The sequence below is a fragment of the Chroicocephalus ridibundus genome, chromosome 6, assembly GCF_963924245.1.
Source record: "Chroicocephalus ridibundus chromosome 6, bChrRid1.1, whole genome shotgun sequence".
Taxonomy (NCBI): domain Eukaryota; kingdom Metazoa; phylum Chordata; class Aves; order Charadriiformes; family Laridae; genus Chroicocephalus; species Chroicocephalus ridibundus.
Window position 1 is genome coordinate 42,966,167 of NC_086289.1, and position 25,466 is coordinate 42,991,632.

The window sequence follows — 25,466 nt, forward strand, 5'->3', positions numbered from 1 at the left end:
ATGCTTGGAGTTAAGATCTTTCCAGTTGCACTCCTACTTCCTTCTCCTCCTTTTCCTCCTGAGAGACTGTTGAGCTATTTCTTTCTTTGAATTCTACCTCAAAAGCAAAGTACTTTGTGAAGGTGTTGAGGATATTCCCTGGCAATCACCACAGAGAGAGTATTGTTCCACCCTAAACTGAAAGAAAGCTTATTGTACGCTGTCTTCCTCAATCAGCAAGGATATTTTTTTAACAGAGCTACATGGCTGTTGTCTTACCAGCTTCATCAACTCAGTATGGACTCTATGATGAAAAAAAGCTCTGTTGCTGGAAATTTTCGATGTTATTAAAGCATTCTTAAGTCTGTCTCATATCTGCAGGCAAAGGATGACCCACTGTCTACGTGCAGAGAGACCAACATGGTGCAAGCAATCACAGATCTCTTCATAGCAGGCTCATACACCACCACTATCACTTTATGCTGGGCTCTCCATTGTGGTATATCTGGAAGTACAAGGTGAGAAATGCGTGTGTCTGCACTTACATGTGTCGCTGTCCTTGCTCATGGCAGGGTAATAGGCAAAATGCAGTTGACTCAGCTGCCCGAATCCTGCAGTTGTAAGGTGTCTTGGGAATTTTGACTTTCTGCATAGAGTCTACACATCAAGTGCCTGCTTGAACACTTATTATTAGTCCTTTTATTCTGCAGAATGAGGTCAAGAAGGGTTGGATGCTGTCACTGTCACCAAACAATCCTGCCATATGTTAATGCAGTTCTGCAAGAGATAATGCATTATAGCACATAGGGTGCTATATCATAGAATCATAGAATCACAGGGTTGGAAGGGACCTCTGGAGATCATCTAGTTCAACCCCCCTGCCAGAGCAGGGTCATCTTAGAGCAGGTTGCACAGGAACGCGTCCAGGCAGGCTTTGAATGTCTCCAGAGACGGAGACTCCACCACCTCTCTGGGCAGCTTGTGACAGTGCTCTGCCACCCTCAAGGTAAAGAAGTTCCTCCTCATGTTTAGGTGGAACTTCCTATGCTCAAGTTTGTGCCCATTACCTCTTGTCCTGTTGCCAGGCACCACTGAAAAGAGCCTAGCCCCATCCTCCTGACACCCACCCTTTAAGTATTTGTAAGTGTTGATAAGGTCCCCCCTCAGCTGTCTTTTTTCCGTCTTTTTTTGCTATAGACTAAGCAAAGCCAGGCAATAGATTCCTTTCACCGATTTACACACTACATGCTGTGTTTATATTTTGTCCTAGGTTGCAAAACTACCCAAAGGTGAGTTTGAACAATTCATGAGGAACTGTGAATAGGATGCTGGACGTTATCTACATCCTGTAATATGAATAAATCTGTACTCAGTTTCCCCCTCCTTTTGCACAGATGTTACTTTTACCATACTTTTACCATATTTCTATACAGGATTTCAAGAGTTAGATCAGTACAAAAGTACCAGTATAATGACGCTAGACTTCTTTTAAATTGGTACAAGCCAAATATAGAAAACACAGAAATTCTAGAAAAACGGTGTCTGCACATGCAAATTATTGTATCAGCAGAATACTTTAAATCCTATCCAACCTCACATAGGTGGCCTTCCCCATGAATAAGACCGATGTGACTTTGGGGGAAGATGCCCTTGAGAAAATCAAGATGAAAGTCAGGGGTCTTCATCAGTGTGAAGCCTTCAGTTCAGTGGTGTATGGTTTGGTTTGGGGTGGTTTGTTTTTTTTAAAGTTTCTGACTACTGTAATTGCGGTATCCTCCGGTGCTCTAAAAATTAATGTTTAAGCATGCCTAATAATTTCTAAATAAGCAATTCTGTAGGATATAGCACAGCATGACCCTGTTTCTCACCCCATAATAATTAGCTGGCACTTGCATTGGGCAATTTCAAGAAAGCAATTGATATCTTGGCAATTTAAGTCATTAGTTTTGGACTCTGTGGAAAAGATCCTTGTATGTTTGTTTCGTCTTTCAGTAGGACACCTTAATTTTCCCCAACATATTTTCTATCCTGTATGATCAAGAGCAATGGGAGAGTCCTTGACAGTTTAAGCCTGGTCATTTCCCGGGCAAGGACGGAAACTTTGTGAACAAAGAAGCCTTTATGCTGTTTTCTGCAGGTAAGAGCAGTCCTCAGTATTGCATACAGCTGTCCTACAGTGTCTGTTTCACAGGCCAAGACTTTCTTAACATCTGATCACCTGCCACAAGCATCTTTTTTCGCTGCCATAATAAGGTGTAGGTAGCAAAAAAAAAAAGAACCACCAAAAAAAAAACCCGGAGACCTGCTGCGACTTCACTTCCTTGAGAAAAAGAAGCTAAGACTAGCTGTTTTCTGAAATTCTCAATGAAATGCAATGTAATTGTAGTAGTAAGGTAGATTAAAGTTCCTTCAGAAGGCAGGGAATGCAAACCTGTTTGCGAATTAGCTGAGACTAAGAGGCCAGCAAAGGAAGTAGCACAGTAGGTTTATCTATGAACAAGTTTCCATAGTAATTTGTATAACACATTCTTTCTGAATTATTTTCACGAACTGCTGGTCTTCAGAGCACAAAGATCCCATTTATGTGTAACTGCAACCAACTAGGAAATTCTTTGTGATTTTTTTAAAATAGCTTTCTATATCTTCTATGTGGGTTTGAGCCCTTAAAACAACAGGATGGGAGTTACAGTGGTAAGGATATTTAGCCTAGGACTTGGGAGACCTCTTTTCCCTGTTTTGCCATATTTCTGTGATTTCAGGGATGTTGCTGAGGCACTCATTGCCTTTGCTTCCAAATAGTAAAATAGGAATACGAGCATCACATTACTGTGCTTTGCAAGAATAAATACACTCAGACACTATAGTAACAGAAGATATGTAGTAGCTTACGTATGCCGAATACTCTTTTTTTCGTATTCCTTACAGGCTATGGAGTTTCTCTAATTCTCTCTACATCACAAATTGGTGGAGAAACAGAAATTACATCAGTCAGAAATCCATTTACTAATTCTGCCAGATGATAGCAGAAATTATTGGTCAGAGGTTTGCAAAATACTATGAGGAGGTTCTGCGCTCACGGAGTAACCTGGGAATGGATTCATAAAGTGTAAGGAGGTGCTGGAGGAGGGACTGTCTCCCCTGCCCTCTATAATCTGTCCATTATCACCTATTACTGCTCCAGATGTTGCAGGTTCTTCACTGGTATGGTATATTTCCCTCTCCTCTTCCCTTCCCAGGGCCCTATCGATGTCTCAGGTAGGGCGTGCTAGAGAAACCGTGCCAGCAGCCACAGCAATGACTTGTAGATCTCAACAGATCTGTTCACATGATGGAGTGAAGGGCGCTGATGATTGATTTGTGTGGGGATCATCCCCCAGCCCCAAGACCTGCACCATCCCTTGCTATACACTGAAAGGAAAAGGAAGGGATGGGTCTGGCAGCTGGGCTGGGGCTTGTCTGTCACCACAGGAGGTGAGTTGGGCAGACCCTTAAAAAGTGACTGAGTGACGCCTAAAACTGTATCTACCAGAGACAAATGAACACTGTGAATAAAATGGTAAGGTACTTGAGCCTGTGCCTCTCTGTGTGACCCCCACATCGCGTGAGGGGACATCTGGACGCCACGCCTCACCTCACGACCATGTCCCGCCTCACGCCACGCCCAACATGGTGGCTCTGCCCCGCCCGCCACACTCAAGATGGCGGCTGCAGAGCGGTGGGGCTCCCGCCAGAGTCCGCGCTCAAGATGGCGACAGGGAGAGTAGGTTCTCCCTTCCCCTCAGTTCCTTCCGCCGTGCTCCACGCTTATGGCGCCGGGGGGAAGCGCGGGGCGGCTCTCGCCCGCCGCCGGAAGCGGCGGAAGGCGTTGGAGAGCGGACTCGGCGGGGCGGAAGTCGCTGAGGTGGACGGAGGTGGCGGCAGCGAGCGACGATGAACAACAAATTCGACGCGTGAGTCGGCGGCGCGGCCCTCCCCGAGACCCCTCACCGCTGCGGGGGGCTGCGCGGCCCCGCTCCCTGCCGGGGGCTCCCCGCCCCCGCCGCCTTGGCGCCGGTCGGGCGAGCGGCGATGAGTCACGGAGCCGCGCACAGCCCCGTTCCTCCCCTGCGAGCCCTGCCCGGCCCTGAGAGGGTGCGGGCCCCAGGGCAGGGGGCGGTGGTCCGGCGGCACGAGCGTCTCTGGTCATGGGGCGTCCCTCATCGGGCACCGCTGTGGGGGCGGGCTGGTAGTCGCGGGCCGGCTTTTGACCCCGCTTCTCGCTCGTCTGTTCTGGCCCTTCGCAGGGAGTGGGGCGGGCAGAGAGGCCTGCGGGGTGCAGGGCGCTGGCCTGGTGTCTGCTGGCCCGAGGGGCTGCTTCTGCTCGGCTTAGGGGCGTGGGGAGGTGCGTGGGAGAGAGTCGGCAAAGTTACAGCGAAGGGTCTCCATATTCGTCTCCTGAGCAGTTAGGGACCCTAACAAGTAGCTGGGGTTTTCTGTGGCAGATCAGTATTTAGTGTGAATGGCTTGAGTTTGTTCTAAAAAGGCATTTTGTTGCTTGCTTTTGCTTAAAAGTGTGTGCCTAAGGTGCCTGTCGTGGGCTCTGGGCATGCATAGTAGGAGTTTTTACTGTGTGGGTTGTCAAGTGTAGATTTTCAAACGCCGGTGTCCCATGTACCGTGGAGGAGTTTAGAAGCAGAGACTGCTGGGGCTTGGCATGAAACTTCTCAGCTGTGCTATGCGAGACTCACTTTCTTTGTTCTTTTTCTGTATCAGATTGAAAGATGATGATAGCGGAGACCATGACCAGAATGAGGAGAATAACACACAGAAAGACAGTGAGAAGGAAAAGAATGATCGAGAGAAACCACAGAGTACTACCAAGAGGAAGGTATAGTGCTGGCACCTTCAGTTCTATCACTAGGGCATGATGTGGGGGTGTCCTCAGTTCAGTGATAAGGAAAACGTGTCTTGGTGGGCTGTGGTTGCTTAATATGCTGTTATTGTTATAATAAACATAGAGGGGCTATGTTAGCATTTGGGTAATTTGATGTAGTTTTCGGAGGTACATGGGTGGGGTGAATGCTCCCTTTACAAGCATAGCTAGTGCTCTGCCAGGCTTTTGAATAGAAATGAGAAATAAAGCTTTATTTTCACAAAAAAACGTTTTTGGAAGAGCGTGTAGTGTAAGGACTGAATGACAGGGGAGCAGTGGCTTGCAGTTGGTTTACCAGACTCTGTTTGTGTCACTGTTGAAATAACTCTTAAGACAGGGTCCCTGTGAATGTAGTGTAGCCTAGTTAAGAAGGCATATATCCATCTTGTTTATTTTAGCTTGTGCTTAGGAAAGCTATTCTGTCTAAAGTAATGCAATCCTTATAAACTTACCATAGACAAGAGGAGAGTAGAGATTTAAGCATTAGTTACTCCTGTAACAATATGAAGTGAGACAAGATAAGGGCTTGTTGGGAATTTTTTCGTGTCACTTTTGACTCTTGGGTAAGGAGTTCTTGTTAGCCTCTTTTATGCTCATTAGAAGTCTTTTTAATCAGAAATGGATATTTTGGAAATTGAAAGATGGTCACTGCCCACTGCTTGCCATGGGTTCTGCCAAAGCTGACATAACGAGTTCTAAGACAGACTAATCCTCCCAGAGCATTAGGGTGTTGGTTGCTTAAGGGAGTTGGTGTCACCAAAGAGCTATAATTGCTTTTGAATCGTGGTTTAGTATAAATGGGTTTTGTTCTTGCCAGAGAAAGAGAGGTGTTTTTTTTATTTCTTTATTTGAAAAAGTTAAACCTCTTGCATTGTCCTTTTTAGTTTGTCTGTCTTTTTTTCCTTTGAGATAGGAGCAGTTGAGGACTAAAGGAAAATTTATTAATACTGCCTCCAGTACTAGTTATGAGGATTGCTTTTTTTGTGACCTGCTCCTGAGCTTAAGTTATTCTTTCTTTGGCTATCCCTGCACTGCAAATTTTTCATATTATTTGAAGTAGTCAGCAGCTGTTAGCCTCATGGTCCATTTCAGACAATTAACAGAGACTGTATTTTTCTGTAAAATGAGGATCAGTTGCTTGTTTTATAGTCTGTGAGGGTGGGAACACGTGGACTTCTGATGCTGTGAATGTGATTTTTCCTGTTCCCCCTTTAGAGGAGTGTATAAGGGGTAAGCATGCTTTTCTGTTCTGCAGGCTGTCGTCCCAGGGCCAGCTGAGCACCCCTTGCAGTATAATTACACTTTCTGGTACTCCAGACGAACACCTGGGAGGCCTACCAGCTCACAGAGTTATGAACAGAACATCAAACAGATTGGCACCTTTGCCTCCGTGAGTATATTCCTCTTGTCCTTATGTCACTTGGGCACGGCATGGTCATTGTGGCTGGCTTAGTCCCTGTGTGCTAGGTGTATGCATATGCAGGCTGTGCTTTTGTTGTCAGGAGCAGAGGAGAGTGAGTTATTTGCTGTGGCTTACATAGGAGTTCTTGAATTACCTACAGCAGTTGACATGCCTTAAGCAGTTCTCTGCCCCGTGCTAGACATCTGCGCCTGCAGTAATGGTAGTAGCTAGAATGATAATAGAAGATGAAAAGAACTTCCATGTTGCTTAAATCTGCTAGATGGAGCAAAACTTGACAGGTAAGCAAGAGAAAGAAGGAACAGCATTTCTGGATGCAATGTAGCTGTGAAGCAAAGACGTACAGTCCCACACACATACTTTCCCCCTGCCTGCATTTCCGCCACGAAGACTGTTTGCAGCAAGCGTCTGGCGTGCTGTATGTGTAAGTGGCTGGTGGCCCATTGTCTGTTGTCTGTCTGGAAGTGATGACTGAGGTGCAGTTTGGTGGTGTAGTGAAGTTCATTAAAAAGCAAACTTGTTTATTCCTGGAATAAATTGAGCGTATCCTGGAAAGGCAGTGTTGGGTTGTTGCATGGTACTGGCAGTGTAAAACGGTCATTAAGATCCCAAGATACAAAAGAAAAATGTGTTTCTGTTGTACAGGCACCACATACAATACCATTCTTAAGGCTGGGAAGTCTGTTGGCTGCTTTCCCCCCGCCTTTTAATCTAGTATTTTGTCCAGATTTTGCAGGGTCCCTTGCGAATGTTAATTCTTCCCACCAGTAAACGTCTATCTTCTGTAATATCAGAATTTGTATAAATATCACTTAATCCCTTCTGGAGGCTGCAAAAATATGCCTGTCCAGGCAGCTGGCATGTGTTATTTCATCCACAGAGGATAAGAGTAGGAAGAATAACTCTAAGCCTGCTGGATCATGGGTAGTTACTGCTGCTATTCCCCTGTGTGAGCAATTACTTTTTGTTCAGTGAATGAAAAATGTGGCTGCTGCATGATGATCTGGCAATAACTTTTCAGTCTGTCCATTAAATTAGTGTGGACTTAACATTTATTTTTAGCTCCTTCACATTCTGTTGTCTGTTCTTTTCTGTAAAGAATTTGTGGTTGCTGTTGTAGGTTGGAAATGCTAGAGTCCAGTTAGGATGGAGGTAGGCTGGTCAGCAGATCTGATAATGTGTTTTGTTCCAAATTCTGTTTAAAGAGGAGGAAGAACAAGCTTCAAAAAGAATTGTCTGAGCCTGAATCTGGGTTCAGATTTATTCTTTGCTTTTCAGTACAAAGCTCTAAAAGATTTTTAAATGCTAACCACTAGAGGGCATGTTCAGTCGGTGTGAGAATGTACCTTCCACGCTGCATTTGGTTGTGTCTGACAAAAACAGATTGCTTTTGACCCCACCTCAGTCTTGGTTCATAATTTTATTGGCTATAAAAGCAAATTCCTGCTTGGATGGCAGAGGTCAGAGATTGGAGCAGAATTCCAAGTGCTGACCAAGTCATTAAGGTCTCTGATAAAGTACTTGGGATGGTGTCTAACCCTTCCGGCTTCACTGCTGGTCTGTTTAATAGCTATTGTCTTACCAAGTAGAGTCCTCTTAAAATGTAGTAATTAGTATAACCTCTTCCAGTGTCTTGTTTTGTTTTAAAGATACAGCCTCTCTAAAATCCTTTCTCATCTAGAGAATCTCAATGGATAAATATGTTATTTTTAAGAATTAGAAAAGATAATTCCCTTGCCTTCCGACCAGATTGTCTGAAGTGGACACAGGGGTGCCAGAACGGAAACTGGTCAAAGCAGATGTACCATGGCAGATGATAAAAGGAAATAAGAGGTATTGAAATAAAAGCTCTGAATGGTGCCTTAGGATTTTAAATCAGAACCAGAATGCTTCTTTTGTCTTAAAACCTGGATACAGTAAAATTAAATAAAAAAAAGGTCTTATTTTGGAGGCTCCTGCAGTCTCCACGATGCAGAGAGCGGTATTTAATGCGAGGCTAATGTGTATAGTGTAGAGAGGCTTGACTGTAGCTGATACACTTGACACATATCCACTAATTGAAAGTTTGGGCAGTAGAATTTACAAGATATGTTTGGAACTGTTCTGCAGAGCAGCAGTTATCTTAGCACAGATTTCTTCAGACAAACACCAAGTGACTTTGGAAGCACCTGTTGAATTCCAAGTAGTCATCTGGTGATGGGGCCAGTCAGAAAGAGGCACACAAGCTCAGATCCTGCCACTGCCTTCTGAGTATCCTAATCAACACCCTTGTGACAAGAAAGGAGAACAGGAAAGGGGAAGGTGGCTCTAGCCAGCTGGTGTAGAAAGGGAAGCCTGTTTCTTTAGGAATCGTGGCTGTGAACAGTTTAAGCAGCCTCATTATGTGGTTCATGTCATTGCAGGTGGAGCAGTTCTGGCGGTTTTACAGTCACATGGTACGTCCTGGGGACCTGACAGGCCATAGTGACTTCCATCTTTTCAAAGAAGGGATCAAACCCATGTGGGAGGTGAGTTGGAGCTCTCATTTCTGCCTTGATATTTTCCCAGAGTATGCTGGAGGGAATCTTCTACAGTGAAGGGACTCTTGTCATTAAGTGGCACTTGGGCTTCTCTTGGGTGCAGTCCTTTCTTCTGGGTTTCCTGTAAGCCTGTCCTCAGAACTCTGTCCCATGTAACCCAGCAGTCCTGTCACCTGCTGGCAGAGGAGGGGGAAGATGCAGAGGGTTGCTAGCTGCACTCCCTCAGAGGGTGCAGAACTGCCTTTGCCTGTGGGTCCAGAGAATCTGTGGGCAACATTGCCTGTAGCCCAACAAAGGTGGGCACCCCAGCTAAGCTCTGTGCCTCCTGATAGAGACATTTGCCCGTTACTACAGCTTTGTCCAGTGACAGCAATATGGGGCATTTCTCTAGAAGGGCTGGACCTCTGTAAGTGGAATTCAGCAAAGCTTATAAGAAGCCAACCCTCCTTTTTCAGACAAGGAAGGAAGAGGTGCATGTAATTAAAAGCCTACAGCTGTACATAGGGATGGAGATGGAAAAACGACTTAGCCCTTCATTTGCTTTTTTTGTTCCAGGGCACTTAGTTTGCTTCTGTTCACTCCTATCCAAATCTGTTAAAAAGAAAAAAAATAATCTTTGCCTAGCAAATCATTCTTCCAGTTCCTGGCCTGCTTCCAGCGATGACCAATACCATTTGCAATATGAGGATTTTATGTGTTGCTCTGAAGTACCTAATTATGCTGCTTGGTCCTGAGAAATTTATATGTGACCCTAGTTGGCAATTATTTTAAGCAAGGTGTTTTATAGCCAGTTACTGCAAATACAATTTATATAAAACATTTAACCCTCTTTGGACTCCTAGTGAGCTGGCTGCTCTGATAATGTGTCAACCAGAGAGTCCACAAGTTAATGATACCAGAATTTCTATGAATCATTTCCCTGTAGCCATTTTAAGATGGGCTGGAGAGGTTTGGTTTTTTACTTCTGGCCCTACTCCCTTCTTGTATTTATAGAAGAGGACCTGGGATCTTGCTGCTGGCCTTTCTTTTGCTGCTTGCTTTGTAGGGCTTTGTTTATGCTCTTTTCTCTTCCAAAGTAATCCTTACTTACTGTCGTTCTTGAAGGCACGCATATGCGTGTATGTAGCTCTGATCTGTTTCTGGATCCATCTGTGTCTTTTCTGGGTAAAGTCAGAAGCACTAAACATAATGTTCCCTGGTGATTTACTGGGCTGCACATCATTATTATTCTGGTAAAGGGAAATCAAATACTTGACTGAACCGAAGCTTGTTTAACCTCAAAGAAAACTAACGATAACCATAAAACACGTAATACGATATCTGCCTTCCAATCACTGTTGCCTTTCTAGCCTTGAACCTACTTAAACCACCTTTGAAATATTTTGAGCAATACCGTTTTCTCTTCTGACCCCCATTAGATATTGTGGAAAGTTTGAGGAGTTAAACCCAACTCCCTGCTTGAAGGCTGAAGTCCAGATGGCTTAATTCTTATGTTGTTCACAAGTTGGAAAACAAGGACGCTTTATCAGAAACTAGTTTGTGTCTCATGGGAGTATGCCACATTCCTAGAACTTGTGTTGATTTGGATTCTTCACCTTGGCATGTAGCTGCTGTCATGCTTTGAGTTTTATCCAAAGCCCTCACCTTCCCCTTTCAGTACAGGCTTTAGCACATACCTGAAAACTGGGCTTCTAGTCAATGCTGCTGTTATGCTGGCACTTCCATGTTTGCTCAGGATTGCTTTATTAGCACTTGCTGTCTCTGAGAGGATACAAATGTTTAGTTTTATCTGAGCTCTAAAGAAGCTCTAAGGCAAAAATAAAGTTAACTTCGTATCATTAAGAAGGGTTGGGCTGCCTTGGCTAGCATCTTTAAGGTGTGTCCCAGCTTGACAGAGCAGATTGCTGGTGATTCGGCCAGGGATGTCCTGTCCCGTCCCACCTGAGTTATCCTTTGTTCTTCTCTGTTTCTGTCCTAGACCTGTCTTCCATTTCCCTTCCTAACTGCCACCTCTTTGACTTGTTCCTGCCTCTCTCTTTTTGGCTTTGGGTGGAATTTGTTCCCCTCGCACCTTCTAAGATTTCCCAGCTACAGTGTTGTACAAGAGAATGCCACAGTGTTCTGCACAGAGGAGGAGCTGCTGTTTGACATAGGTGTGTGTTCTTTGAAGCAGGGGAGTCTGCAGCAGTTTTCGGCTCTTTTTCAAGTGCAACATATGGAATCACAATATTGAGGTGATGGACTGGGTGCTTAGCATAAATTTTTTCTTTGCGCTCTCTCCTCATTTTTGATTATTTCCCTGGGTCATCGCAGTCTGGAACAAACATCCAGCTGTATGGGGTGTGATAATGTCAGCGGTTCCCAGAGAAAGGACTGGTCCTTTCTGTGTTAACACAACTTGTGAGCCCATTCCTGGAAATGTGGAAGGAGAGTGTTTTTCAAGTTTTTGCTTGTTTTTAAGTATCACTTTGCAAATTCTTTCCCTCCCTTCCATGTTCTGTGATGAAGGATCTTTCCGGTTTTACAAGTAGAAGTACATACACAGGGGATTAGACAAAGGGGGACTCAGTCTTGGGTTTAGGAATAGCTTTAGGGTCCTTGCCTCTGGTTCTGTGTGCGGATTGGTAGGCTGGTGTTAGTCTTTGCTAGTGGGATCAAAACACTAGAGCTCAAGTCTTCAGTGCATAGAGCTGCTTCTGGAACGCTGAGAGGCATTGTTTCAAATACTTTGTATTCAAAGTAAGTGGTATACTTCTGTCTCTGCTTGTTTGCGGGAGAAGTGAAATGCTTTTGCTTGAAAATACCTCCATTCTGTCCCTTGCCCCACCCAATCAATATCTACTCCTGTCTGTGGCTCTGCTGTCTTGTGGGAAGCAGAAAAATAGCTAGAAGAAAACAAATCGATTTTTTGCCCCTTTTCTAGGATGATGCCAACAAAAATGGTGGTAAATGGATTATCCGTCTGCGAAAGGGCTTAGCATCGCGATGCTGGGAGAATCTCATTCTGGCAATGTTGGGAGAACAGTTTATGGTGGGGGAAGAAATCTGTGGGGCAGTCGTCTCTGTCCGATTCCAGGTAAGTGGTTCTGAGAACTGGCACGTACTTCCATTTGGCAGGGCTACAAAAAGTACCATCTGCTTACCCCTCACATGCTATTCTGTAGGAGGATATTATCTCGATATGGAACAAGACAGCCAGCGACCAGGCCACCACAGCTCGGATACGCGATACGTTACGAAGAGTGCTCAACCTACCTCCCAACACCATCATGGAATATAAAACACACACCGATAGCATCAAGTACGTGTGGTGGCAGGGGGAGGGCCTGCTGCTGGTTGCATGCGTGCTTGAGCAATTTAATGCAGATGGCAAGAATTGAGAGAAGTGCTCGTGTGCGTTGGGGCTGTTCACTGCGAACAGTAATACAAACAGCAGCAATTGTTGCCAGTGCGCTTTGAAAGCCAAATATCTGTGTCATTATGGTGCTGTTGTTAGGGACATTTGGCTCTAATAGTAAAACCTTATTTTTTTGAAGTGTATATAGTCCAGGGCTTTGTTAGCAATCCACCCAGCCTGTCACTTGGGAGATGGGCAGCCCAGTGTGGGACTGTGGCTTGATGTATTCAAAGACAAGATTGCAGTGGGGGGGAACAAGATCATTTGAATAAATAGAGATTCTGGGGAATAAAGTGCGGAAGCTAACGGGGATTTATAGTGCCATTAGACTTATAAATGGTCTTGGGAAAGTGCTGTGTGAATTTACAGTGCTGTACAAATGATTTCTAATCATAATAAACGTCGTATATTAAGTCTTCCAGGCCCTGGTGACAGAGGCTCTTTAACAAGACTAGAAGATCACGGTACACAGAGAGGACAGCTGTATTTTTAAATAAACCTATTATAGCTTACCATACCGGGCCATTCAGGGTGACTTTTATTTCCCACAAAGTGACGAAAAATTGCATGTATAAGTATTAGCTAGAGGTGAATAATGTTTGGTTTTTTTCTTTTTCTTTTTTCTTAACCAATATGCCGATTAGGTCATATTGGTTAAATTAACACTTGAAAAGGTGTACCCGGAAAAAGAAGTGAAACAAATTAATAAGGCATTGATATAGCAGTGAGCTTTCTAATTTAGCCTGTAATCAGGGCGCAAGTACCTTTCATGACTTCCTTTCATTATGCTAGCTTGTCCTTTCCACGTAATCACCCTGTCATCAGTGTGCTGTCAAACAGTTTGGTGAGATCAATCCTGCTTTTTGCAGACAGCTAGCTTCCAGTTGTGGCCAATTTTGAGTGCGGGTCACTAGCAATAATACAGAGGTCTCATTTAAACTACCTGTAGGCATCTAGTGTTCCATGTGGCCCTCCCTGCTGTGTGCGTGGGAAAGAGAAGGGAAGGAGAAATTATTATTATTAAACCAAATCTTTTCCAGGCAGCTTTGGTTTCTGAAAGTTCCCACTTCTGTTGTTGAAATCTCATATTTGTGATTTTGTCATTAATGTTTCTCATGCACTTTTTGCCAGAAGAGGGCATTATTGACTCTCTGTACATGTCATGAGATAGCAAAGTGCTCATGTGGACACATAATAGGATATTTTAGTCCTCTTCAGCAATAGCAGACTGCGGACTGTGGTGATGCAGCTTTATGGTGGGAGGAGGAGGTGTTTGACTTCTCTCAGTGTGTGCAGGGAAAGCTGTGTCCTGAGCCAACTGTCTGAAGCTGTGGTGGTGGTTTGTGTTGCAAGTTTAGAATGGAAATGATGTGGCCTTTCCCTTATAAGCTATCGCCACCAGCGCTTCCTAGGACAGAGAATGCTGCTATAGCAATGTTTGTAACTGTTCTTGCTCTGACAGGTGGCAGTGCTTCAGTGATGGTGCATCCAATATCACAGTCTTATTTCCCTACAACAGTGTAACATGCCATGCTTGCTGCCCTCTCTTCCTGCATAGCATCAAAGTTTCATTTTGTGCTGCTGACGTATGGTGCAAAATGAACTTGTCCAAGAATAACAGGTGTTTGAGGAATCAACTTTAGTAGCTCAGATTACAGTTGGGAGCAATTCTTAAATAGGGGCGGACTGGCTTGTCTCCCACTTACTCTTCTGTGGGTAGGAGGGATAGTCAGGAGTTGGTTTGATGGTGTCTGAGTGAGGTATAGATCTAAGCAATTAACCTTGTGCCACGTAGGGGTTCATGAGAGTTCTTTTTTTCCATTGCCTCGCTTGAGCTGCAGCAGCCTGATTGCAGTGCTGTCCAACATCATCTTCTAATGGCACTGGTGTAAATTCAGAGCAGAACTGCTTGTCAGTGGAGTTTCTGTGCAAGTGATGTGTGGACTGACTTCTCGTGCCTTTCTTGTCTGGTACCGGCAGGCAGCAAGCAGCAGCAGCTGCAGGGAAGTGACGGTGCCTGCTTCGTTGACAGAGAAGAGCAGGACAGCTCTTCTGTCTGACTCTGCTTGGCCGTGCTTCGTATCATTAAGGTTCTTTCACTAATGAAGAATCTCTTGTGTAACTAGTTCTATCCTCTGTAAAGTCTGGCTCCTTTTCCCCACCCATCTATCAAGCCCTGTTGAAATACTGTCCGTCATGAATAAACTCCACTTACGCTGCGCATGTACCATGTGATTTATGGCTGGGGAGGGCTTTCTAGCCAGCACTCTATATTCACACTCTGGCTGTGTTTTATGAAAGGCTCTAATGGAAGAGCTGTGCTGTAGGCTTTGTCAGGGCTGCCTTTCTAGGGGGGCTCGTGGCATTTTTCATTTGTATGGGCTGCATCTCTCCACTAGAGCTCTGCTCATGTGCAGGGTTTGATTGGCATTGATTGTGCTTCAGGGAAGGGAGCATGCTTAGCAAGAAAAGAACAGGCGTTTCTCAAAACCTTGACTTTTAGGTAGTGAATTGACCTGGATTAGCTTTTGACACACTGTAAATGAACGCTTCTGTAGAAATTGCTAGCATGCACCTCACTGTGGAACCTGAGCCCCGTGTTTCAGGTTTTATATATTCCTTTTGTGGTGATGCATTTCATCTTAACTCATTTTTAGACACCATTTTTCATGAGTTGTCAGCGAGGCTGCAGCCCCCTTTGTTTCGGAAAGTGGTGGTGCTGCCAAGCCGCGTTTGAAAAGTATCTGTTGCATCACAGCTATTCCAAGGAGCTGTTCTGCATTCTGTCCTTTCTGCTCTCAGTGGTGGGGCTTGCGCATTTAGCTAGATAAGCAGATCTTTCATTGCAATTTTCCTGTGTTTGTCCTTTCTCTTGCTTGTGATATTGACAACCTGCCTGAATCCCAGCGAGTGGAAGGGTCAGCCTAGTCTGTATTAATTTCCAATCTTGCTAGAAGAGCCAGAGCAATCTCTCGAACCCTGCTTAATTCCAGGGGATTTATAGTACCTTCGACGTTACAGTGCTGAGCACCTGAAAAGAGCATGTGACGTTTTGTGGGCTACCTTGTTTCAGTAGCTGGAGGGAAATCGCTTCTCTTTGTTCACTTGGAGGCGGACTGAGAGAGGTGCACTTGGATGTAGTGAACCACTTAATAGGTTCTGCTCATCAGTGTTGTTAATCTTGGAGGTGACACGGTCCAGCAGTGACAGTGGGTTATGGACAGCGGCACTCCCTGTGGTTTGGAATTAAGGCGGGGGGGGTGGGTGGGGAGAAGACCTCTTACTTTTGCTACCTTAAGATGTGCACTGTGCCTTTTTTGAAAGCAGAATATTGCTGGCCATAGCCTGGTCATGTCTCAGTGAAGCCACTGAAAATATTTGGGTATCTGTAGTGAGTGAATTGTTGTTGGGAGAGGTGTGGAGGGGTAAAGTTTGATTTTTTTTTTTTTTTTTAATTTTTTTTTTTAGTGTTGCAGCATGAAGTGCTTGGCTGTCTTGCATACACCTTTGCCCTGCCTGGGGTTATCAGCCTTTCTTTTCCACGCTGATAACTGTGTAGTCGGTGACCATCTCCTGTGTTGAGGGCTCTCGCCTCTAGCACCATCCAGGAATCCCAGGGAAATTCAACAATGTTGCTTCATATGCCAGGAGAGACCAGACCTGTGGTCATACAGCAGGCTGCCACTGAGGGGGCTGGTCTGGAAATATTTTGGCTGCTGTGTGACTTTATGGATCGTCCTGTCAGCTCTAAAGCAAGGCTGCTTTTTCTGAAAGCAAAGCTTCAGTTATTTGTAAGTGCCTGCTGCAGTGAGAGCTGAGCAGGGTATAAAACTATCCTTTTCTTTCAAAGTCACCACTGATAACTAATGGGATGGCTCGAGTAAATGAGAAGAATAGTTGATCTTAATAGGGCTGGCACTGGGTTCATTTCACTGCAGGCAGTTGGAGAATATGGCCTCAGACTATATTTTAGCTGGGAAACAAGCAGATATCCTATGGGGGGAATAAGGGTGTGCACTGTAAGAAGACTGCAGGGGCAGAAAAGGGTGAAAGACTTTTTTGTCTCCGGACAAAAAAAAAAAAAAAGGAATGACAAAAAAAGTGAGGAATGAGGAAGAGAAGTTCCCCATGGAAGTGGCAGGTGTTGGGCAAGAAGATCAGATTTGTGAGACAGTCAGCTGGTAGGGGGGTGCTTGTGAGAAGTCTTCCTTATTGTTCCATGAGAGTTCAGCTAGGTCTGTAACTCTGTTAGCTTTTTATAGCACTGGTTTCTGTTTCTTGCTAATTTCCAAGACCCTAGGAGAACTCCTCAATGCTGCTGTCCTAGTTGTGTCATTGTTGTCTTTGACTGTATCTTAAATGGTGTGGTCAAGGTTAACCTTGTCTAAAGTTAGATGGTTTGCAAGTGGGACCCGTACACACTGTCTGATGCCTGTCAGTGGAAGGCAGCTTGCCCTGAGTCTTGCCAGCTCTAGAGAGCTGTGTTGTTTCACCCTCATTCCTTCAAGTCTGAGAGCAGGAATAAAAGCTAGAGGAGAGTGGTGAGGTTCCAGATCTGGTATCTGTCCCCTTCCCCTGAGTCTCTGCAGTGCTGGCTTAATTCATTTATCACTCCGTTCTCCAATTCCAGGAATATTTCAAGGTGCTGCAAGTTTAAGAGCACTTCCGTAGACCTGGGCTTTGAAACGATGGATTCATTGATTCATTCTCCATCACTGTAGTATGCTTTATTTGGAAGTGTCTGTGACTTTATAAAATGCTTCCTTATCTTAGTGGCCTGTCTCTTAGCAAAGTAGTGACTATAACCTATTTATTTCATCTTTGTTTTCAAGGAGGTCAGTTCAGATGTGTTCATTTTGAAGTCACGATGGCTTCCCTATTTGCCTTTGCTATAGATAGTGCAAGATATGGGAAAAAATTATTTCAGGCTAGAAGAATATCCTAGATTTTTTTTTTTTAAGCTATTCGTTTTCAGGCCTGTCACAAAGTTCTTGACTGGCTTTGAACAAATCCCAAACACTCTGATAGTGCATGGGGAGCATCTAGTGAGAGGCTGTGCTGCTCTGAACACCATACCTGCAGAGTGTAGTGAGTGGTTGGTGTGCTGGGAGGCTCGCACGCAGGCTAGCGGAAGGGACCGAGTTGGTGACTGTTGCACTATGAGCTCCCTCTCTTTTTTTAGCTGGGGAAGGAGATGGTAAGGAGGCAGGGCTGCACAGGGAAGTACTGAACGGGAACTACTAGGACTTAAAGATTGAGAGTGGTTGGAGAAAACAGCTAGTGCTGCTTGCACAATGGTGATTTGGAAAGTCCCTTGAAGCAGCTGTGGCTGCTCTTCCTCTTTTTGCTGGACTCTCTGATAGTGGCTCCTTTTTGCCTTTTTTTTCCCCAACTTACTTGGTGGGGAAAAAGGGAGCACTGCCTGGGTCCTGACCCTGGGCAGTAGGGGAGAAGGTGGGAAGTTTCAACAGTTGTGGGTCAGGAAGGAGTGTGGAAGAACAGCCCTGGCTAGCTTTATTTAGCCTGCTAATGTTTCCATTTCCCATCTGTTCAATGGGAATAACCTAAGTGTTGGGGATCAATTCACTGAGTATCTGATCGCTGCGCAGACAGTATAGCAATAAGGTACTAAAAATGTCTATACATAAAAATAACCTCTTAGACTCTCTGGCAGGGTGCCTTTGGCACGTCACAGGTCGTAAAGACTCTGCCAGACGAAATTAACTGGCAGCCTTGTTCGGTATGGAATGGAGAGCAGTTTGCTCCGCTAGCACAATTTAGGTACATTAGGGCAGACACATCCTGGTGGATTTTTTCAGTCAAGTCAGCAGATAGTTGGAGTAATTAGTACTATAATATGTATGAAGGTCTTGGCTTAAAAATTCTTGGCTGGAAGAGCTTTTTCTCTATGTCTGTAAGAAGGACTTGGCAGCTAAAGGACTATGTGCATGATGTTATTGGGATGTTGGAACAGGGAACCCCTTGGTTTGAAGGGGGTAATAAATTATTGATTATGTTGACAAATAATCTGCCCTTGTGTCCCATCTGCAGACACCGGAAGTTATGAGTTTGGGGACAAATGAGAGAGGAAAGAGAGAAGATGTGATTATGGGTGATGGAAATGTGGTAGAAATACAAGGCATGGGAGGTTGGAGGGAAGACATGAAGGTAGAGACTTTTTGACAAGGCTGGGGATGTACGTAGCTTTCCAGCCTGTATTCAGCAGCTAAGAGGGCTTCAGATCAAGACTTTCTCTTCCCCCAACTTTCTTCTGGAGAGAGGCAGTTGTACCCCCAGTGTCTGGTACCATGTGCTGACTGGGTGACAGGCAATTTTTCTTTCTGTGTAAGATTTCTTGGCCTTGAAGAGGGCTATGCCTGGGGAGACTTGGGGGGAAGGTTCCTATTTAGGGGCCTCTGTGCTGCTGCCGTGCTTAGAATGAGCCACTTGTGGGTTTGTCTCTCCTCCAAGCAGCATACTGCTGTATGTCAAGCTGAATTGCAGATCTGACCTCAGCAGTCATCTGTGAGATGCATCAGCTGGTCCTCCTTCTGCACCCTTGATTTTGCCCCGCACTTTCCCAACTGGGTGCTGGGGGAAGGCTGGTGTACTAACATACCACAGCTGTCCTGTGTGCTGTCCTGTTGCATCTACAGCACCCTTTGCTGTCTCTCCCTCACATTTCCTTTGTCTTTAAGGGCTCATGTCTGAGGGTCAGTTAGAGATACCATGTAGCTTTGGGACTCCCATGGGTGGCTGTTACTCGCTTGTCCGTCATAGTCAAGATCAGGAGGATTTTGAGCTACTATGGATGGAGGGAGACTGAGGAGAAAACCTAGCCAGCCATAGATAAGGACTCTCTTAGACCAGCTGATCACCTTAGTAGTTCACAGGAGCCTGTGCCTTGGAGGGCTATGTAGTTGCTTCTTGGAAGCTCTGTCAAAGCAGTTTTGAGCTGGGATGAACTGGAGTGTTTTGCCACACACAAGGCTTGTACAGGTGATGCTGAAGTCTTTAGGATCTTCAGCATTTTCAGAAGAGAGATTTACTGTCTTGTGGTCTGGGAAGGCTGTTTCACGAATTCCAAGCTGTATACCAGTGACAAGCTTCTTGCTTGTGCCCTCTTTATTGGGTTCCCAGCAAGACTGCCTGAATGTGGTGTATAATCTTGCAGAGCACACGTGACAGGCACTCTGCCAGTATACTCTGTGTTTATTTGGGTTAAGACTTTTGCTGGGGGTGAGCATATGACACCTGAGCTGCTTTTGCAAATGCTGGATGGGAGCTTGACTCCGTGAGACTCAGGTAAGAGCCAGGCTGGTGGTCTCTGTTCGGCACAGGTGCTGACTAATACAGGATTTCCATTTCTGGACTCTCCTGTTGTGTTGCAGAGGCCTGATGAGGCAATGCAGAAAGCAAGATGTGAGATAGCTAAGTGCCAGCAACAAAATCTGCAGGGTTTATGACTGACCTGGGTTCCCTTTAAGGTCCTTCCAGCTCCATGAGACTCTCTGGGTTCAGTAAATGGCTTGGCATGTGCTGTAGGCACCAGCACTGTTTTGCTGGGCATGGAGAACTATGAGGTTCTTTAATGTCTCTGATCCTAGAAGATAATAGTCATGCTCACATTAACCTCGGCATCTTTTCCCTGAGAGGGCTTTCAGTGTGCTGCCTTTGTAAAACAGACAGCAATTTTTCAGTCTGCTAGCTTCGTCCGTCAGTAACATTCTCCACCGGGGAATGTAGCGTTAGGCCTGTCCTCTAACTTATCTGAAAACATTTTCATTTCAAATAGCTGTAATGTTTTTACTGGCTCATCATTAACAATGCAGGTTTACAATAGGAAATGAGACTTTCTACTAACAATTGGATTCTGCTGCCTGATCGAATAATTTCATAATAACTAAGCTGTGTGGCATTAAAAGAAGCCCCTTTTTGGGGGGATTACTGCATGTGCAGGTATGTGGTGAAGCATGAGGACAGTAATTGGCTGAGTTTAACCAGCGAAGGAACGTGATAATCCTCCAGAAAGATGTAACATCGGCTATTTTATTAGCAGTAGGAAATGGATATTCCATTTGTGACTGGGAAGGTCATACCTGTCTCTGGGTATTAATGTGGCTATATCACCAGCAGCCAGTGGGAACGCTTCAAGTCTGTGCAGAACGTTAAAGCTGCCTTGTGCTGTCAGATGTTTGGCTGGGTTTTAAGGATGCTTCTATCCACTAGGGCTATCAGAGAATATTGCCTTGCTCTCTGAAGACAAGTGCCTTTCAAACGCCGTTGAATGTTTCTGCTCTCGTTAAAAGTTAAGAAGCCTTTGATCTGAAGTGCTGTGTTTTTTTGTTTTTTGTTTCATTTTTTTTTCCCTCTGGCTTGCCAGGGCCTGGGAGGAGTTTCATGGCCTGGTGAACAGCAGTGGCCGCTGATCGAACGCTCCCCCTCCCTCTGTCACACCCAGGGTAGGGCCTCATCTTTCTTCCTATGTGACTTCGTGGCATACCTCTCAGCTTCCAACCCTCTTCCTGTGGCCTGGCATGTTCTCTTGCCTTATGGGCCTGGTGGTGGGCCCATTCTGCTACTGGCTCTTTCCCAAAGGTCATAATGATTTTTAATTTTTTTTTTGACCAAAGACACCAACATTCACTGTGGTCTCCATTCACACAGCATTTTATGTTGTGATGCTGTGTGCTGTCTTGCTAATGTGCCCTTCCTTTGTGCAAGGCACTTGTATCCCAGACCTGGTCCCAGGAGGCTGAGAGGTATGTCTTCAGCTTGGGTGTGTTGCCTAGGGTTGACTGTAAGCAGATATGGAGTGGTAAATGAATGCTAAGCACATCCATGTGATGGACACTGAGAGAGGCGTCTGGAGCTTGGCATACGTGCCATGCTCTTGACAGTGGGCTGGAGCAGAATAAATTAGTCTGTCAATAAAAGCTTGTTCAGGAAGGACACACAGTAGCTACTGTGTTTAGAAATAATAATGCTGTGGCTAATGAGATGAAACCACCTGCTACTTCTGGTAGTGGCAACCGACCATGTGCAGAGAAAATAGCCAAGGTGAGCTCAGGGCTGTTGTGAGCCTTGCAGCTCACACTGTTTTTCCCCTCCAGTGACCACTTCCCTGATGGCAGGCCCTTTCCTTAAAAAGGGATAGCAGGCCTCGCGATGAGAGTTGTGTTTGGTTGTAGCCAAGTGGGATTGCTGCATTGCCGAGTGGCAGAGCAGAGGAACCCGCTGGAAGGGAGCATTACATTGCCCAGTTCCCACCCCGTGGTGGGATGTAGCTGCTCCAGTGAGCTCTGAGGGGCTACTGGGGATCCCAAAACCTCCCTCCACAGCTTTGGGCAAGCGATATTCTCAGGGCTTGCTCTGAGGTCATGGGTGAAAATAATATCTATCTTTCCTCACAGATTTGGCTTTTTGTGAGGATCAATGTTTACGAAATATTACACAGGCATCTAGTAGTGTTGTTATTGTTAAATGACATTCAGTGACCTTCCAGAAGAGGAAACCAGCTCACTTCATGAAATACCAGTCTCAGAAGGCAGGAAATGTGCCAAGTGTGTAGGAAAACAGTGACAGAGTTGATTTAGCTTCAAAATGTATTGGGTTACCTATGCTGAGCAGGAAGAGTAGTGGTGAGCAGAGGGCCTGGGGCACCCCGATAAAGGCGAAAGGAGGAAAAAAGTAGAAACCTGTCCGAGAAAAAGCTATCCTAAGTGTGCTGTCCTCCTGAGGTAGATGGCATGGGTGAAAGTACAGTATGGGATTGAAAGCCAAACTGTTGTTGCAAATTAATCAGAATCCAGTTAATGAATCCTTAATCATGTTCCTAAATGGCAGCACAGCCTGCTTTGCTGGCAAGTGCAAAGGTGAACACCGGTCTTCTGCAGATGGCCTCCAGCACGGTTTTTGCTGTCCTGTCATAGCAGAGTAACTTGTTTAACTCTCTAGAAAGTGTTTTTTATTTCCTCCTGCTCCTCCAGCACTCAAGCCTGCCTCCTGGAGATGTTCCAGCATGCACTGTGCTGTGATGTTACAGCTCCCGTGCAGTGCTCAGCGGCACACCATGCTAGCTCAAGGGTTTAAGCAGGATTTTACAGTCCTGCAGTGCACCTTGCTTCTGAAGCTGCTGCCTTTGCTCTTCAACACAGCTGTGCCGATTTGTTGTGATACATGCTGGGGCATCCCTAGGTGTTTGGTTTGGGCAACTTACTGTCCCTCTTATGGGAAGAGCTGCCAAACCTGTCCTCTCAAAATAATTGTAATCTCATTTATTTCCATTTGAGTTTAAAAAAACACACCACCTTTCTATTAACGTGTAAATACGCTTTGCCTATTGCTGCTGCTCACAGGCTAGCAGTAAGTAAGCATTAACCCAGGTTTCTGTAACCTGCCCCATCGTCAGTTGCTGCCATGTGCCACAAGACTATACAAATGAAGGTTGTGGACCAGCAGTCCTTTCTTTGTCAGTAGCCCCTGCGACTCACGTGGCTGTACTTATGCGAGTAAAAGCTGCTGAAGAAACTTCTATTTGAACTTGAGGGAAATGTCCTTTTCAGATTAGGTATTCTTTTAAGGTAGAAGAGACCAGAGAGCTAAACTTGTTGACAGCATGAAAAAGGAGCCTAAACAGAGGGAGAGAGGCAGGAGGAGGTTGGACTGAGAGTGTATTTGTGCTCCAAGCAGACTCCTGAGGACAAATGTTTGGGAAGGAAGAGATCTTACACGTTGTTTAAACACGAGAATCTATGAGGGAGGTTTCCAGAGTCTATCATATGCTTTGCTCGCAGGAGATTACACTTCTTTCTGTGTTCCAAGTGTTGTAGACCAGCAGGTTGACTTACGTGAGAAGTCTCTAGTTAGAAAGCAGATCTGCTTGGGAGGTTTAATGAACATTGATTTGAGTGACATACTGGGATGGCAACACTGGTAGCCATGGTGAATGGAATGGGGGGATGCTGTGATGTGAAGGAATGCACACCTTTAACCTCTTTCTTCCTTCTGTTTTCCAGGGATAATTCAAGCTTTCGAAACACAAAAATCACGTTGTGAGAACAAGAGTTGGCACTAGGCTCCTCTCTCCATGTTGAAAGCACTGAGAGGTCTCCACCAGTGCCCTCCGATCTCTGAAGGGACTCATGGGCCACTCTCTCGCACTCCTCCTTGGAGGAAGGATCCATCTGAAGCCCTCCAGCAGCGGTGACAATAGAGGCTGATTTTTGTCATACACAAACTTTTTTTTAGCAGGGGGGCGGGAGGCCAACCTTTCAATTAGCAGCGTGCTCTTGGAGCCGCATCTTGCAGCACTTTCCTCTCTTTCTCTACATGGCAGGCAGGATCTCTGGGATTCTGCCTCAACGTCAGAGCCTTTTGCTGAGGGATACCAGTATTATAAATCTCTCTGCAGCTGGGAGGAGCTTCCCAGTTGAGAGTCAGCCCTATGGTTTTCAAATGCCCCGTTTCAGTTCTGCCAATAAATTATTGGGTCTCTTTGTTTCTTTCAGTCTCTCTTTTTTTTCTTTTTTTTTTTTTTTTTTTTTTGTCTCTGTCTAAAAATTGGTGGCATGGTATTTCTCTGGGCTGCGGTAAGACCCCAGGCCTGCTTCTGACAGCTCCATAAAGCATCCGCCACCGAGCTGCCTGCCTACATGAAGCAGCAAAGCACCCCAAGCACCAGTGGTGGCCAAACTTCATGGTATTTGTGGAGTTACATGAGCAGAGGAGTTAGAGAAGTAACATCTTTCTTAAAAAAATGAGATGCTGGTTTTGTCTTTGCCCCTTCTTCATACTCCCTGGTTAGCAGTGCCTTGCACCCAGCCCTGTTTGTTGTGGAGAGGGATGCAAGCTTCCCTTAAACTACGACAAAGAGGGGTTTGGTGTCACTTAGTTGCTTTGACTCCGGCTGTCTCGGTGGAGAGCCAGCAGTGCTGCCCTGTATTGGATCCAAGGAAAGACTGAATGCAGAGCCATGTGTGCTTCTGGGGTGCTCTGAGGTTTGCAAGTCTCCGGCCATCTGGGTAACTGGACCCTGGGGTGGGTGTAGCAGAAGAGGGTGATGGCCCAGGCTGTCGCTTATGGCTGCATGAAAGCTGTGACAAGAAGAGGGGCTGCGAGTGACCTCTGTCTTCCTGTCCTCTGGGGTGAAGCTAGACTGATGGGTTGTTGCCTGGAAAGCCAGCATGGCTGCAATTTGGATGCCACAGAAACAATAGGAGCTAATTATTTCCTCTGATTCTGCTTGACTACAATGCTAATTGTACTCATTAACAGCTCCAGCCTTTTCCCCATTTCCTTGGGGAATCGCACAATTGCCTTTCGTTTTTAATAGAGCCTTTGCATTGAGCCCAGGAGAGTAGGCTGTGGCCAGAGATGGGGCATGTCTCCTGCCCTACGTGCCCTGCGCAGTCCCCCAGGAGAAGGGGCTGCTTGGGCCAATTTGGTCACAACCGCAGAACTAGCGGCCCATGTCTGGGACAATTACCGGCCTTGGGGACCGGGAGACCTTCAGCCTCATGACTCCAATTGCAAATTCCTTGTGTTATTATTGAAGTCTCGACTGAGAGCAGCCAGGACTGGCAGAGAAAATCTGAAATATTCAGTCTTCCGAAGGGCTTGTTTTTCACGTTGATGGTGTCGGTCCTGGGCTGTCTGTAGAAACATTCAGCACACCAATGGCGATGACTGACTGCTCCCCATGGTCAGGCAGTTTGTGCCTGCTGGCACCTGGCTGGGCAGGGAGCAGGGCAGTTCCGCAGGCCGTGGTGGCATTCCCTCTCCGTGTTTCTCGAGATCCCACTGTCCGATTCCTGCTCTTGCCACTTGTTTGTCACCAGCTTTCAACTAAATGCTCTTTTTGAGGCGCAGTTTGTTTTTCCCTGCTGCAATCAGGTACTACTACAGCGGCTACTTAAAATTCCTTTTAAATACAACTCTCCCCTGCTGCTCTCTGGTATTTGTTAGGGGGGATTTAGTTGTAATTACATTTTGGCAATCTAAGCAAAAATAGCCTTGCAAGGCTGAAATACTAGCTGCGGGCTCCTTTTATCCACAGCGCATTTAGCTTCTTGCAGATGACATCACTTAGGGCTTTAGTGCTGCTGTTGTGCCCAGCGTCGTGTTGCGTCCACCTCTGCTATTTCATGTACTCGCCCACTTCTCGCCTCTGATGCCCTGCATCTAAGCTGGTGCTGATGAGTCCAGGCTTACTATTAAATCTGAAAATGCTGCAGTCCT

The 25,466-nt window shown here is 45.6% G+C and overlaps 1 protein-coding gene across 3 annotated transcripts; it reads left to right on the forward strand.

Moving 5' to 3' along the window:
• The first annotated feature begins 3,775 nt into the window (after window positions 1–3,775).
• Window positions 3,776–23,731, forward strand: EIF4E2 (eukaryotic translation initiation factor 4E family member 2). Of its 3 annotated transcripts, XM_063338827.1 has the most exons (8): window positions 3,776–3,929; window positions 4,732–4,846; window positions 6,147–6,281; window positions 8,714–8,818; window positions 11,754–11,906; window positions 11,995–12,131; window positions 20,611–20,689; window positions 23,246–23,731. In XM_063338827.1, the coding sequence occupies exons 1-7, from the start codon at window positions 3,910–3,912 to the stop codon at window positions 20,654–20,656; spliced, it is 711 nt and encodes a 236-aa protein (XP_063194897.1). In that variant the 5' UTR covers window positions 3,776–3,909; the 3' UTR covers window positions 20,657–20,689; window positions 23,246–23,731. The 3 variants fall into 3 exon arrangements, with proteins under 3 accessions (XP_063194897.1, XP_063194898.1, XP_063194896.1); XM_063338828.1 differs by lacking the exon at window positions 20,611–20,689; XM_063338826.1 differs by lacking the exon at window positions 3,776–3,929 and having other exon boundaries at window positions 4,679–4,846.
• Window positions 23,732–25,466: the final 1,735 nt, after the last annotated feature.